The sequence below is a fragment of the Ictalurus punctatus genome, chromosome 22 (genome assembly GCF_001660625.3).
Source record: "Ictalurus punctatus breed USDA103 chromosome 22, Coco_2.0, whole genome shotgun sequence".
In the NCBI taxonomy this organism is placed as follows: domain Eukaryota; kingdom Metazoa; phylum Chordata; class Actinopteri; order Siluriformes; family Ictaluridae; genus Ictalurus; species Ictalurus punctatus.
The window spans coordinates 854,257-870,073 of NC_030437.2; the positions used below are offsets into that span (position 1 = coordinate 854,257).

The 15,817-nt window shown below is 49.8% G+C and overlaps 1 protein-coding gene across 5 annotated transcripts; it reads left to right on the top strand.

The window, feature by feature from the left end:
* The first annotated feature begins 636 nt into the window (after positions 1 to 636).
* golga3 (golgin A3) lies at positions 637 to 15,272 on the top strand. 5 transcript variants are annotated; one of them, XM_053674589.1, is made up of 25 exons: positions 637 to 1,000; positions 1,591 to 1,821; positions 2,464 to 2,649; positions 3,657 to 3,766; positions 5,626 to 5,958; positions 5,992 to 6,263; positions 6,382 to 6,493; positions 6,598 to 6,904; positions 7,063 to 7,265; positions 7,395 to 7,532; positions 7,989 to 8,150; positions 8,259 to 8,627; positions 8,713 to 8,790; positions 8,886 to 9,149; positions 9,235 to 9,329; positions 9,446 to 9,662; positions 9,747 to 9,890; positions 9,971 to 10,168; positions 10,260 to 10,376; positions 11,105 to 11,244; positions 11,653 to 11,785; positions 11,982 to 12,104; positions 12,344 to 12,502; positions 12,625 to 12,785; positions 12,870 to 15,272. In XM_053674589.1, the coding sequence occupies exons 2-25, from the start codon at positions 1,698 to 1,700 to the stop codon at positions 13,030 to 13,032; spliced, it is 4,308 nt and encodes a 1,435-aa protein (XP_053530564.1). In that variant the 5' UTR covers positions 637 to 1,000; positions 1,591 to 1,697; the 3' UTR covers positions 13,033 to 15,272. The 5 variants fall into 5 exon arrangements, with proteins under 5 accessions (XP_053530564.1, XP_053530562.1, XP_053530565.1 ...); XM_053674587.1 differs by having other exon boundaries at positions 638 to 1,000; positions 5,626 to 6,263; XM_053674590.1 differs by having other exon boundaries at positions 641 to 1,000; positions 2,464 to 2,556; positions 5,626 to 6,263.
* The last annotated feature ends 545 nt before the right edge of the window (positions 15,273 to 15,817 follow it).

Genomic DNA, 15,817 nt, shown 5'->3' on the forward strand with positions numbered 1-15,817 from the left:
TGAGGTGAATGGAGTCTTTCTGAGTGAAAATCCTCAGTGAGGATGTTTGCTAGCTCTTGATTAGCTGATAAAAGTAAATGAAAGCTCTGCCCCTCGGTGATTGATTTTTTTTTTTTTTGGTTTTGTTCCCTCTCTTTGGAACCTTCAAGAATTTGCACATGAAATATATTGGTAGTGTAAGAAGCTGAGTGATGTGCAGACCTGTTCACAAACCACACTGCAGCTAGTCATGCTAATGTGCACCAATTAACCACTTCCTGTTCATTCCACTTATAGAACTAGCTCTGAAACTGAGGAAAGGGTGTGTGTGTGTGTGTGTGTGTGTGTGTGTGTGTGTTTTTCTGTTCATCTTTTACAGCTTAAAAAAGGAAATACATTTATTTTATTTGAAATGTTACGAATAGATCTCCAGCTGGGTATCATGCAGAAGCCTGAAGTTTAGGCTTATAAATGATATTTATACTGAATGAAGTAGCATTTCTGTATAACTAAACATAAACTACTTCAATAATAATAATAATAATAATACACAGTCCTGTGAAAAAAACTGCTATAACTAGCATCACACTATACAAGCTATACATCACTATTATCAGATACAGCCTGGTATTGATCAGCAGCTCAGGAAAGTGTTTAAAGTGTTCAACAACACATTTAAACATGAATATAAATGTGTAGGAATAATTTAAATGATACTAGTACACGTTTAATCTAAACAGTGTTTACTATGAGAACTCGGTGCTTGCCTGAAATCCGTCCGTCTTTAACGTAGGAACCTTTCTTTCTGCTCGTGAGACGACGTTGTTTCCGGCCGGATGAAGATCCGTGACGGAACCCAAACAGCCACGTAGCTGGAGCAGGGAGGAGAGCGTCGGAGCGCCTCGGTATTTACTCCGCTTCTCCCCGAGCCGTTTACAGAGACAGGTTCATGGAAGCCCTCGGTGTAGCATTACCATGGTGCTGGGTGTAAGAGAGAAGACGGAGAGGACCGGAGTGTGATGTGAGTCAGAGAGGAGTGTGTTCCTGTCACCGCGGGCTCAACTGTGTGTGTGTGTGTGTGTGTGTGTGTGTGTGTGTGTGTGTGTGTGTGTGTGTGTGTGTGTGTGAGAGAGCTAACGGGCTAACAGGCTAACCCTGCTTAATGACGGGGTGTGTTCTGAACGCGCTTCTAGTGCACTAGGTAGTGTTAAGGGGCTGTAGTTGTGTGTGTGTGTGTGTGTGTGTAGTGTGTGTAGTGTGTGTGTGTTGTGTGTAGTGTGTGTAGTGTGTGTAGTGTGTGTGTGTTGTGTGTAGTGTGTGTAGTGTGTGTAGTGTGTGTGTGTGTAGTGAGCCGAAACCGGGAGTAGGGATGAGTTGTTTACTCAGCTGTAGTTTAAACCCCTCGGAGTTACTCAGAAGAACACTGGACAGGCTTCATGTTCATTATCAAGTGTTCTTTAGTTCTCACGGTTTATTATACATGTTATACAGCGCTTGTTACAGCTGTGGAGTGTGTGTGTGTGAGTGAGTGTGTGAGAGAGAGAGGATAAACTCGGTGGAGGAAGAGTTATATAGCATTTATTTACTGTAGTATGTGTTCATTTTCTTCAGACATGCAGTGAGACAGGGAGAGAGTGAGACAGCAGAGAGAGTGAGACAGCGGAGACGGTGTCCCTGTTCATGGATGTCGGAGCAGAACTGTACAAAGTAGTACAAAGATGGAGAACGGAGCACCAGCAGAGATCAGCAGCAGCAGCACCACCGCACGGACGAGCGGAGACGGAGAGACGAGCGCGGTGAAATCAGGAGAGGAACCGCGCGCTGAGGAGAACATCCACAACGGTGAGGGGGTGTGTGTGTGGGGGGCTCTGTGGGGGGGAGTGCAGCTCTGTCCCGACTCTCAGCTCTATAAATCAGTTCCTCGGTGTGCTGCCTCGCCTCACCTCACCTGCTGAACCTGTTCCACAACATCACCTGTAATCTCTGTGAAGTCCTCCAGCTCTGATCATAACCCCCAGAGCAAAAACACACACACACACACACACACACACCCCAACTCGGACAGTCACTGCACTGTTCCCGGTTAATAAATGTGTAATATCAGTAACGCTGCGCAGCGAACATGACTCGTTTACATTTCTTTTATTTGTTTATTCTGTCCTTCTTTCACTTTTTCTTTCATTTCATCTTTCTTTCACGTTTATTCCTGCGTCATCTTTATTCATAATAACTATTTCATTTTGCCCGGTTGCGCTTCTTTTTTGTTTGTTTTGATATCAGTCGTTTTGTACTCTTACTTTTGGTGTTTTTTTTCTTCCACATTTAGGATTTAGTTCTTGATTTTTTTACATTTATTTTATATCTTTTTTTTTTGGTTTCTTTCTTTCTTGGTTTTCTGTGATTTTTTTTTTTTTTCCTCCCTTCCTTCGTTCTCGCTCTCGTTGATTGTGTGTGGGTGTCTGATGTTCTCCGTTTCCGGTGCAGGTCACGCCGGAGTCGAGCCGCTGGAGAACGGAGAGGTCCGGGGCGAGGCAGGAAATGGCAGCAGCTCCTCTACCGTGTCACTTCCTGCTGCAGGTGTGGCTTGTTTCCCTGACAGCGTAGAGAAGCCTGAGGGCTCGGCACTGCAGTCGCTCAGACTAAGTATCCCAATGCAGGAGACGGAACTGTGTAAGCACACGACCGTGTCACACTGCCCCGTGACCCCGCCCCCTCCCCCTCCTGCCCCGCCCACTCCCCCACACACTCCGCGTGTGACCGCTCAGGCTGCGCTGAACTCCTAACGCTCTCACGGCCCTCCGTTTTATTTTGGAATCGCTAAGTTAACTGGGTGCTGATCATTTTTGTTTGTTTTTTTCCCCCTCAGGGGGTGTGTTTATTTCTGCTCGTGTTAGACGTGTGCTGATGCTGCATTTCTCGTTGTTTATCCAAGTACACTGTTGGGGGGGGGGGGTTTGCACACAGGAGAATTATCTGGCAGCGCTGTGTTATTTTAGAATGAGGTGGGGTGAAGGGGCGGGGCTTTAACATGAGTGACAGGAGGCTTTCGCACCTTTTAACAAAATGGCCGACTGAAATAAAAAGCTTAGACCCGGGGGTAGAGAAGATTACGGTGATGAGAGGTTACTATCAGCACAGGTCTCTCACGTCTCTGCACGGCGTGTGTGTGTGTGTGTGTGTGTGTGTGTGTGTGAGAACACTAGATTTGGTCAGAAACACCCGTTAGTGTTGCTGCTGCATGGTTTGAGGAAGATTTTCTCTCTAACACACGCCGACTGACTGAATCCTGCAGCGTCACTACACTGAGAACTTCTCATTTCGTTTGTTGTTTTTCTTTCTTTCTTTTACTTCTTTATTTCTTTCAGTTGTTCTCCCTTTATCCGTGAGTTCATTCTCTTCCTCCGCCATTCTAAAAGCTTTTAACTTTCATCCCTCCATCACATCCCTCCCTCCCTCTCTCTCTTCCTCTCTCTCCTCCTCTCTCTCTGTCTCTCTCTCACTTTCTCTCTCACTTTCTCTCTCTCCCTCTCACTCTCTCTCTCTCACTCTCTCTCTCACTCTCTCTCTCTCTCTCTCTCTCTCTCTCTGTAAGCTGCAGGATTTATTAATCAGGTTAACGGCTAGCTGCTGAGGGGAAACTGACTCCTGGTCGTGTGTGTGTGTGTGTGTGTGTGTAGCGAGCGAGCCGTCTCTGGAGATGGAGAACGAGGAGAAGATCCGCCTGGAGGCTCGGCGGCGTCTGGAGGAGCAGCTAAAGCAGTACCGTGTTCAGAGACACCGGGAGAGGGTGAGACACACTCACACACACACACACACACACACTAACTGTGCTAATGGCCGCCGAGGAACGCCCGGTCACGTGACCAGCTCGTGCTAAGGGTCAGGGCGCCATTACTTTTGGTATTTGTCTCAAGCGTTCTTAAGCATAGTATATGTGTGTGAGGTAAATTCAGGCTGCATTAGCTTCTAAAAAGCGAACATGCTAACCTTTATTTATTAGCGTTATTAGCAGTGTCGCTAGTGACTCCTGAGATGTATAAAACATGCTAATGCTAACTTCTTCCTACATTAGTAGCGTTGTTCATTAGCAGTGTTACTAGTGAAAGCTTCGTATAGCTTAGTGTTCATGCTAACAAAGACACGCATGCCAGGTTCGTTAAATGATGCTAACTGATTCCTGTGTTTGTAGCATCATATTTAAAAAAAAAACATCATTAGCTGAATAAGTTGCTAATCTCACACACATTTTTTTACCTCATGAATTATTTTCCTGAACCATTCTACCTAATCAGCGTTTGTTATCTGAACATTATTAGCGTCGTTGTGTAAAAAGTGAGGGCTAGCTAGCTAGCATGCTAACCGATTCTGCCATTGTGTGAGTGCTTGTGTTAATCAGCGTCCTCACGCTGCAGGAGCGTTAGCGCTGTGGAGTAAAAGCACAGGATGTCACACATTATTAGCGTGATTAGCATTCAGTGTGAGTCACTGAGTGACATTTCATCACAGAGTGGGGTTTTTTTTTTGTTCCCCTGAAGCGGCTCGTCGATTGTCAATCATCCGATTCAGATCAACATTCCCGGGATATTTATAGCGCGTTCCTGTCACACAGTGATGTTAATTACACCGTGACAATCTCCTTCAAGTTCTGCTTTAGTCTTGGAATCGGTTGTTTCTATGACAACACACACACACGATGGCAATAAGGGCACACACACGTTAGCTGTTACAGCTAGCAGTTAGCTTGATCATATTTGGTCAGGTTTAGCTGCTAAGCTAACTGCTACAGATGTTCCCTCAGTGCTTCAGTGGTGTGATGAGGTGGTGTTTCTCAGTATGGATGAACCCATGTTCGATTAGCGGTTGATGCTGAGTGTTATTGCGGTGTAGTTTTATTCTTCCGGAATGTTCTTCTAGTCATTCATTGACGCGTCTGAGGTAAATGTTGACGTTCCGGATATTTCTGTAACATTTCCACTGTTGCTGCGTCTCACACGTCTGTATAACAGAGTTGATAACTAGTAATTATTAGCCTCCTTCGTTAGCTAACTCGGCTGCCAAATTTCCTGGTTGCCTAGCAACGGTGTTGTACCATGCGTTTTTGAGTTTTCAAAACTCATTTTTTCTATTTCTCTATTTTTCTCTCTCTCTCTCACGTCATCTTTCTCTCGTCATCTTTCTCACTCTCTCGCCATCTCTCTCTCTCACTCTTTCATCTCTTTCTCTCTCATGTGTGTCTCTCTCCATCTCTCTCTCTCTTCGTGTATCTCCATCTCTCTCTGTCGCTCTCTCTCTCTCTCTCTTCATCTCTCTCTCTCTTCATCTCTCTCTCTCTTCATCTCTCTTCATCTCTCTCCATCTCTCTCTCTCTCTCTCTTCATCTCTCTCTCATCTCTCTCTCTCTTCATCTCTCTCCATCTCTCTCTCTCTCTTCATCTCTCTCTCTCTCCATCTCTCTCTCTCTCTCTCTCTCTCTCTTCATCTCTCTCTTCATCTCTCTCTCTCTCTCTCTCTCTCTCTCTCTTCATCTCTCTCTCTCTCTCTCTCTCTCTCTCTCTTCATCTCTCTCTCTTCATCTCTCTCTCTCTCTCTCTGCATCTCTCTCTCTCTCTCTCTCTCTCTCTCTCTCTCTCTCTCTGTCTCTCTCAGTCGCATCATCGTTCGTCCCCTAAGTCTCGTCCCTGCAGCACCCTCGACCCGGAGCTCATGCTGCACCCGGACATCTTGCCGCGGGCCTCCACCGTCGCCATGACGACAGAGTACTCGTTCCTGCGCACCAGCGTTCCCCGCGGACCCAAACTGGGTAGCCTGGGCATCCCGGCTTCCAAAGACAGGAAGTCCAAATCGTCACGATCCGGAAAGATCCATTCGCTCGCCGACTACAAAACCCCAGACTCCGCCGGCGAGAAAGTTTCACAGTCCGGCGTCTCCGTCTCCGCGGTTTCCGAGATGAACTCCGGCTCCGTCTCCACACTGTCTGAGGTCAGCACCAGCTCCGTCTCCACGCTGTCTGAGGTCAGCACCAGCTCCGTCTCCACACTGTCCGAGACCAGCGTCCTCGGCTCCGAAAATGGCGGCAATGACGGAGCGATAGAACTGGCTTTAGCGACTAGCAGGGCTACCGCTGAGAAGGAGGACGTGGTCGTGGGGCAGTACCCCTCACTGAGGGAGGTGCTACAAGCGGCTAATGAGGAGCTGGAGCTGGAGAAGGAAGGCGGGGCCAACGAGGAGCTGGATAGTGAGGGCGGGGCCGAGCCACGCAGCCGCAGGGACAGTTTCTCCAGCACGTACGCACCCATTTCGTTCAATTCAAATATTACCCGTGTAAACAGAAACCTCCTGTATGTGTAGGGCTCATTGTGTGTGTGTGTGTGTGTGTGCGTGTGTGCGTGTGTGCGTGCGCAGTGTGTCGTACGGGAGCTCAGTGATGGGGAATCACGATGAGCTGCTGCAGGTGTTGAAGGAGAAGATGAGACTGGAGGGACAGCTGGAGTCTCTGTCCTCCGAGGCCAGTCAGGTGAGATGACGGATAAAATAAAACGTAGGAGTAAATTCAGCGTGTCTACCTGAGTGTATCTGCGGCGCTTATAAGATTAAGCCCCGCCCCTTCCCCTCCCGCAGGCTCTGCAGGAGAAGACGGAGCTGCAGGCGGAGTTAGCGGCGCTGGACGCGCGTCTGCGTGCGCAGTGTGAGGAGACGCGTGTGAGTTCTGAGCGTCAGGCGTCCCTGGCGTCGGAGGTGTCGTCCCTGCGCTCGGAGAGGGGCGGGCTAGAGCAGGTCGTGGCGGAGCTGCGGGGTCACCTGGAGGAGAAGAACGCCGGCCTGGAGTCGCTCTCCAAAGACCTGCAGCTCGCCGAGCAGCAGTACCAGAGACTCATGGGCAGGGTGGAGGACATGCAGCAGAGCCTGAGCTCTCGAGACATCACGGGTGAGGAGGCAGACACGGAAACGCAGTGGGGGGAAGGGGCGGGGCAGGATATACAAATACACTTGACAATTCTACTCGAACGTTTCATAACAACCAAACCTTTCATTGTAATCGCTGGGTCTCAGTGTTAAGTGTGTGTGTGTGTGTGTGTGTATCAGTGAGCGAGTTGCGTCAGCAGCTGACCGGACTACACGCACAGCTGCAGCAGGTGGATGCCGAACGCGGCGCTCTGAACTCTCGGCTGCAGACGTCGCAGGCAGAGGTGCAGACGCTGCAGCAGCTGCGCAGTTGGTACCAGCAGCAGCTCGCCATCGCGCAGGAGGCCCGAGTCCGGCTGCAGAGTCAGATGGCCAACATGCAGGTACCTTCTAACATATACACACACACACACACACACACTCTTTATCCTCTTTAATCCTCCTGTCTTTTTACACACTAGTTGTGTTTATATAATGACGCATTACACCGTGTCTCCTCCTCTTCATCGCAGGCGGGTCACATGACTCAGATCGGCGTGCTGGAGAACCTGAAGATGGAGAACGTCAGTCTGTCTCACCAGCTCACTGAGACCAAACACCGCTCCATTAAAGAGAAGGAGCGCATCGCTGTCCAGCTGCAGAGCATCGAGGTGAGGCGTGTGGCGTTTACTCCGACATCGCAGCCTGACCTCATACGTAGCTCCGCCCCAAATCGCTTTCCGTACCGAACGCCGGTTACATTCGTTGTGCTTTTCAAACTTTACCCAAATCTGTACCATCAGAATCCCGTATCCGCTCGGTTCCCAAAATCACGACCAGTGATTTCTAAATTCTTTCAACCCCAGCTGCTTCCTGACTGACACGATGACTCCGCCTCCTCTCTGACCACACCTCCTGTCTAGTCCCCCTTCCTCTCTACTCCTTCTGACTCCACCTTCTCTCTTACCTTGCCTCCACATCCTGTCTCATTCCCTCTTCTCTACACTCTCCGCCTCCAGTCTGACTCCACCTCCTCTCTGATAATGTTTCATCCCTAACTCTGCCTACACTCTGTCTGACCCGCCTCCTCTCTGACTCCGCCTCCTCTCTGACTCCGCCCCCTCCAGGCGGACATGTTGACACAGGAAGCAGCCATCCAGCAGATCCATGACGCGAAGTCGATGGTGGAGAGTGACCTGCAGCAGAAACTGGAGGAGTTCGAGGAGGAGCGAGAGCAGCTGCTGAGAGCGGCCAGTAAGAGTGCAGCACTCGAGAGGGAGCTCGAAGAGGTATACAAACACACTGCGCACACACTGCGCGCACACACACACACACACACACACACACACGAGTGTGGCGTAACCTGTAGCTTGGTGTCCTCTTCCCGTCTCGTCCAGGTGAGAGTGTCTCTGTCGCAGAAGGAGGCTCAGCTCTCAGCGTTCCAGCGTGAACACGTGGACCTGATGAAGAAGCTGACGGAGACTCAGGACGCTCTGCAGGGCAAGGAGCAGGCGCTGCAGCTGATGGAGGCGCGCTACGAGCAGCTGCAGGCCGAGCTGGTCGAGCTGCAGTCCGACTCCTCTGCCCGCGTCGAAGAGCTGCACTTCCTGCGCAACGAAAAGATCGTCCTGGAGGTGGCGCTGCAGGCGGCGCGTGCCGAGAAGAGCCGGCTGAGCGACGGGGCTGAGAAACTCGGACAGGACGTGCTGGACTCGTCCGACGCGCTCGAGCAGCTCAGACAGGAAGTGCAGGTCCAGGCCACGCAGGTGAGTGGGTCAGACCTGAACCATGAGTAAGAAATTCACAAATCAATCGAAATCACTTCCTGTTTTCATTTTCTTTATGTTCTAGATCCAGTCGTTACAGCAGGAGAACGTCTCTCTGAAGAAACAAGCACAGAAGCTGAAGGAGCAGTTCAACCAGCAGAAGGTACGTCTATCAAACACAAGCCCCTCCCACCAAACAGGCCCCTCCCACCACCACCAACACAGGACCTGTGTCTTGCTCCGTGTCGCCCCCTGCAGGTGATGGTGGAGGCGTACAGGCGAGACGCAGCCTCTAAGGAGCAGCTGATCACGGAGCTGAAGGCGACCAAGAAGCGTCTGCTGTCGGAGGTGAAGGGGCTGAAGGAGGAGGTGCAGCAGGCGGAGCAGGAGAAGAGGAGCGCTGAGCTGGAGCAGCAGCGCCTCCTGCTGGAGGTCCAGAGCGTGCGGCAGCAGATGAGTAGCCTGGAGGAACATCTACAGGAGGTGCAGAGCGAGAGAGACCAGCTCGACACGCAGCTGCAGGTACACACTTTTTTTACACACACTCTTACACACACTTCCTGGTGTTTACCAAGAGACCCTAAGTATGTGTGTGTGTTCCTTCTAGTCTGTACAGTTTGACCAGAATCAGCTCTCTGCAGTCACCGAGGAGAACGAGGTCCTGAGGAAGAAGGTGGAGGAGATGCAGAACGAGGCCAAGAAGTGAGTCACATGACCCTTCATCTGTCCGTACAGAAATGCTAACATCTCTAATAATCAGACTTGACATACTATAGCTAGTAACTCTGCTCGTGTTTGTCTGGGTTGCGGTGTCTCAGGGTGATTTCGGAGCAGAAGGTGAGGGTGAAGAGGTTGGGGACGGATTTGACGAGCGCGCAGAAGGAGCTGAAGGTGAAACACAAGGCGTACGAGAACGCCGTGAGCATCCTGAGTCGACGCCTACAGGAAGCGCTGGCAGAGAAGGAGACGGCCGAGGCTGAGCTGGCGAAGCTCCGAGCGCAGGTGGACGAGGACGGGAACAACCAGGCTCTGCAGGTAACGTCCCGATGAAGTCGGCGTTAATCGTCAGAGGGAGTAACGCAGGCGTGCTGATTTAGCTTGGCGTGTTTTGGTTCCCAGGCGAAGGTGGAGGTCCTGCAGGCAGAGCTGAACACGGTGCTCCAGAGCAAAGCCCTGCTGGAGAAGGAGCTGCAGGAAGTGATCAGTCTGACCAGCGCCGAGCTCGAGGAGTATCAGGAGAAGGTGATGGAGCTGGAGGACGAGGTCAGCAGAGCTCCGCGTTCTTCCAGGGGTTTAAGTTCTCCCGAGAGTTCCTCTTTAACCGCACTTTTCTCCACGTACAGCTGCAGGAGTCACGCTGCTTTAAGAAGAGAATCCGCCGCTTGGAGGACGCTAACAAGAAGCTGACGCTGGAGCTCGAGCACGAGAAAGGGAAGCTGACTGGCCTCGGGCAGTCCCACAGTGCACTGCGGGAGCACGCTAACGTCCTCGAGGCTGCGCTAGCCAAGAGAGAAGCTGACCTGGTCCAGCTCAATCTGCAGGTCGGACAGGCGACACGTTATCTGATCAATCTGTCACCTTTCGTACGAAGGGTTTGTGTTTTTAAAACGCGGCTCTGAATTCCGGTTAAAGGTCCAAGCCGTGCTGAAGAGGAAGGAGGAGGAAGACCAGCAGATGAGGAACCTGGTGCAGACGCTGCAGGCTGCCCTCGAAAACGAGAAGATCAAAGTGAAGGAGCTGAACGAGCAGGTAGGCCACTTCATTACCGTCTGATCTCAGAGCCTCATATAGTGTCTGATCTCACACAACAGTTACAGATTCATTAGAACCTATTTTTATAAGTGTCTAATCTCAGAGCTTTTATTTAATACGTACCTTATAGTGTCTGATCTCACTTAACAGTTCATTTCATCATTACATATTTTTGTAAGTGTCTAATCTCTACACAAGTCACAGTTTATTAAACCTGTTCTCATTAGCATCTGATCTGAGCCTTCATTATAGTGTCCGATCTCACATAAATCACAATTTCATTAGAACCCCTTTTCATTAGCGTCTAATCTCAGACTGTCGACTTCATACCTTGTCGTTATATTAGCACGCTACGTTATTGTGTCTGATCTCACAGTGCAGAAAAATGCACCTTCACTAGAACCTTTTAGTTTGTTGCCGTCTAATCTCAAAGCATTGATTTAATCCGTGTAGCGCTGTGTCTGATCTAACCGAGGAAATGGTTTTCTTTACTGCAGGTATTTTTTATTGGGACCTTACCTCATGTGCATTTATTTTTTTTTATACTCCCTCTTTTGTGTCTAATCTTATCGAGTGGATCTGACGTAGAATTCCAAAATGTTCACTTTCTGTCCAGTTCATCTGATTTGTATTTCATTAATAATAACATTTGTCTGATGTGTACCCTTACAGAGATGTACCATATTATAACGTGTGTGTGTGTGTGTGTGTGTGTGTGTGTGTAGGTGGCCGAGGCGAGGCTGGAGGCGGCTCATAACCGCAGGCATTACCGTGCGGCCGTGCTGGAGCTCAGCGAGATCAGGAAGGAGCTTCAGACCAAAGAGGAGCTGCTGAGAACCCTGCAGGAGGAGGCCAGGAGACTCGAGTACGTCCTCTCTCTCTCTCACACACACACACACACACACACACACACACACACACACACACACACACACACACACACGCACAGCACTGAGATTAGACCAGGAGACTCGTGCATGTAGATTAGACTGGTTGTTGTTATTATAATACATCAGGGGTAGGATTAGGGTGATATGATATGGAATAAATATTGTATCGCGTTATTTATAACGGTTGAAGACTCATTTACATACTCATTTACATATTCATTTACATACTGCTGCCTTCTGCTCCGTCTCACTAATATTCATATATATCACAGTAATGATTTACCAAAGATAAATCAGGCAGCTTTAGGAGTTCTTTCATTAAAATACATTAAAATATGTGTGTGTGTGTGTGTGTGTGTGAACTGTGTGTCATGTCTCCTCAGGGCTCAGGACGCTGAGCGCTCTCAGGACGTTTCCCGCTTCGAGGCCGAGCTGGCCGAGGCGCGCACACAGCTTCAGATCTTGCAGAAACAGCTGGATGACGAGCTCGACAAGCAACCGCTCACTAACCAAGAGGTACACACGCACACCACACACACACACACACACACACACACACACACACACACACACACACCACACACACTTTTATTTTCATAAATTAATCACTCGTACACCTACTCTGTTTAGCTCTGTTGATATTCCTGCAGTCACTGGAGGGTATGTGTGTGTGTGTGTGTGTGTGTGTGTGTGTGTGTGTGTGTGTGTGTAGGTTGAGGATCTGAAGTGGGAGGTGGAGCAGAAGCAGCGGGAGCTTGATGCACAGCGCCACCAGCTGGAACTCTCTGAGAAGTGCAACCAGAAAGAGCTGGACACAATGCAGGAAACACTGCAGGTCTCTCTCTCTCACACACACATACTCATACTCACACACACATGTATATGGCTACAGAGAGATAGACAGACTGTCAGATAGACAGACAGGTGGACACACACACACACACACACACACACACACAGGCTCAAAACCTTTTGTTGAGTAACCGAGGATTTCAGAATATTGCTTTTTTGTCAGTGCCTGTCTAACCGTGTGTGTGTGTGTGTGTGTGTGTGTGTGTGTGTGTGCGCGCGCAGAGGGTGCGGGTGGAGCTGGAGATGGTGCAGGAGGAGCTGAACGGCACCAAGAAGGATAAGTTTGTTCTGCAGGCGAAGGTGGGCGAGCTGAGGAACAGCATGAAGAGCCTGCTGCAGCAGAACACGCAGCTCAAACAGGAGCTCAAACGCACACGCAAGGTCAGGACACTGTGTGTGTGTGTGTGTGTGTGTGTGTGTGTGTGTGTGTGTATCGGAGTGCTACGTCCTTCGTGAGTGCCAAAACTTTTGAAACAGTCCCCTGTAACCCGTTTGTTCCTCAGCAGCAGCGGATGGAGGTGAAGTGTGACTCCGCCCCTCTGACGCCGGTGAAGATTCCGGATTGTCCGGTTCCTGCGTCGCTATTGGACGAGCTGCTGAAACCGCCCGCCTCGGTCAACAAGGAGCCGCTCAACAACCTGCACAACTGCTTACGACAGCTCAAGTACACACACACACTCACACACACACACACTCACACACACGTCACGTTAGATCACATCCATCATCTCCTTGTCTGTGTCTCCAGGGAGGAGATGGACAGTCTTCAGAAGCAGATGGAGGAGCACACGGTCACCGTGGCGACATGGGTCACGGCGGAGGAGGAGCTTCAGAGACTGGGTATCCACGACGATGGAAGCTTGTCCAATAAGGAAGAGGAAACGCAGCCCGAGGAGACGGCGTCTTTGTGAGAGGGACACGTTTCATCCCGACACGCACTTTTTAAGGACCGGTTTTATTTTTATTATTTTTCCTTTATCAGACGCCCATATTTGGTTGTGTCACTTTTATGTCTTTGTTGTTGGACCTAGTGCTTTATTTGTTTGTGTTATGTGTGTGTGTGTTTTTTTTTCTTATTTAATGGTGTCTTTTATTTATCTGGTGGAAAGTTGGAGGACTGTTGCTAGAATTCACCAAAAAAAAAAAAAAGTCATCATCATACCATGGGGTTCAGCGCTCGGACACGTGGGCATTAGCGTTCCCTTCGGGACTAGGCTGCCTGAGTAGGATGGAACTTCTGCTCGGGTGCGACGGAGTAATATCGCGAAACCGTGATGAGTCGACGTGATTGATTGGACTCGCCCGGTCCGGTTCTGATCCGATCGCGTCTGTTCAAACGCGTCGGAGCGAAATCGACCTGGCGGCGATGCTGTTTGCGGGTCATCGACGTCCGCCTGTCCCTGAGATGTCGCCACAGTATTAGTCCGAGTCCGAGTGTTGGCGCGGGTCGGGGATTAAAGGGCTGAACAAAGCGTAAAAGCACCGTATCCATGACGACGGGAGCTCGTCCGATAACGAAGAGGAAACCCGGGCGTGGCGAGACGGCGTCTTTTGTAAATGTCTGTCAGTGTGAGGACCGCTTTTATTTTGTTTGGTTTATTTATTAGATTATTTACAGCTTTTATTTCGGTTTGTCGGACGCCCATATATGGTCGTGTCCCGTACACGCCGTACCACGTGGGTGAGGAATTAAAGGGCTGTAAAGTGCAAAAGCACCGGTTCCAGAAAAAACCCCAAACTTTCCTCCCTCCCCGCAGTCGTGTTTCAGACTCGTCTGAAGCCCCGCCCTGAAGCCCCACCCTGAAGCCCCGCCCTGAAGCCCCGCCCTCAGGGAAAGTCACCCCGGCGATGCTCTCCTCACAACGCAACACTGTGCTGAAAGTTACAGGGTCGAGTCTCACTGGTGTTTCCCTTTCGTTCTTTTCTTTCTGCCTCTCCCATCCTCCTTTTTCATCCCTTCATTCCTCCTCTCTTTCAGTCCGCTGAATTGCTGACACGCCCGCTTCAGTTCGCGCTGTAAAACCCGCCCACTTCTCAGCTCGTGAGCGTTTCTAAACGTGAGAGAAACACAGCGTAAAGGGGGAATAAAACCCGAGCGCTTTAAAGTGTGCCGTGAATCCGCTCTCCAGGATCGTGCCTACGTCTCGGAAACGTCTCGGAATCCCATAATGCAATTCACTGACTGTAATTGAGTGATTTTCTGAGTCTCCAGCGTCAGAATGTTTATAGCTGCTATAACGTAAGCGAGAACTGACGTCAGACGTGACTGTAGACAGACGAAACGGCGCGTCGTTCTTTTCCTAACAGAAGCGTGTAACGGTGAGTTGCTGTGGTGGAAGAGGAGTGAAACCCTCCGCTTCATCACGCAGCACACCGCCGCCCATCCTTTCCCTGGAGCGGCACCACACGCTGCGCTTTATTCCTTCCTTTATAGCGAGCATGATGCTGATGAACTCGGATATATATATCGGATATATATATCGATCAGCTGCAGCGTCACTTTAAAGCTATGGAGTGTAAATTTGATTCATTGTTAAGCTTTAAAAAAAAAAAAGAATAAATAAATAGCGTATGAACTCGCAGTCTTCTTATTTCTGCACGTTTTCGTGTCGTGGTGTTTTTATTTTCTCGTTTCGGTTTGTTCCGCCTCCTCGGGCGTGCCGCAGGAGGAAACCCGCTGATCTGCGTACGACGTGACGTTCGGACTCACAGGGACGACAGCGCACGTCTTCACGTCTCCACCCACTCGTATCTGACACGCAATAAGTCGAATCCTGTTGGGACGTGGAGTAACGCCGTTTTACGATTCCTGGTGTGGACGGTCTCTCCGGCGCGGTGCGACGTCTCGCTTCGTTTAACGCCAAAATGTCACTTCACTGTTATGTTGAATTCAAAAAATAAATAAGGACGACAGAAAGTAATAACCGTCATGTTTGGGGGGGGGGGGGTCAATAATTCTGTTATTGTTGCTGTCTGTTGAACATGCCGTAACTGACTGTAAGTGTGTGTGTGTGTGTGTGTGTGTGTGTGTGTGTGTGTGTGTGAGAGAGAGAGATGTATTTCACTGCACCTTTTTTCCTGGTTGAAATTTTTAAAGACTACTTGTCCTGGCTGCGATTGAGACCCGGACCGAATACATTTGGGAAACGCACCAGTTGGAGTCACGTCACTCATTTCTACAGTTTTGTCTTTACATTACACTCAATTTCAAATCCAGCAACACACACTCGTTCTGACGGCTCCTTCTCTAACAAGCTCTGGGTTGTTGTTTTTTTGTTTTCAGGAACATGTGTTGATATTGAGATCATGTGACTTCTGATAGAAACGAATCGCATTGATTTCTCAGTGAGGGGGGGGTGAATACTTTTGTGGTGTCTGAAGTGCTTAGCATTCTCCATCAAAAGGTACCGGTGTGCTGGTGGCTCAGCTGTTCTCCAGTCAGGCGCGGGTCGTTCCACTGGCTGAGGGCAGGACGGGGGCGTCCTGGTGCTGGGGGTCCGTGTCCTCTCCCGAGGCTCGGTCCAGGTGAGGTGTGCGAGCCTCAGACAGAACGCAGTGAAGTGCCTTCATGGAGTTCAGGGTCAGTCCGTGAGTGAGTGAAATCCCATGTGGACAGAGCCATCGCTTTCTTTTTCTTATATATATTCTCTCTTTTTTTACCTTTAAAGGTGCATTATGCAATATTTAAAATGGTAT

Coding starts and splice junctions, on each gene's coding strand:
- golga3 (XM_053674587.1), top strand. CDS start 1,698: ATGGAGAACGGAGCACCAGCAGAGATCAGCAGCAGCAGCACCACCGCA. Junction 3,767..5,625: donor TTCAGAGACACCGGGAGAGG/GTGAGACACACT, acceptor TGTCTCTCTCAG/TCGCATCATCGTTCGTCCCC. Junction 10,377..11,104: donor TGAAGGAGCTGAACGAGCAG/GTAGGCCACTTC, acceptor GTGTGTGTGTAG/GTGGCCGAGGCGAGGCTGGA.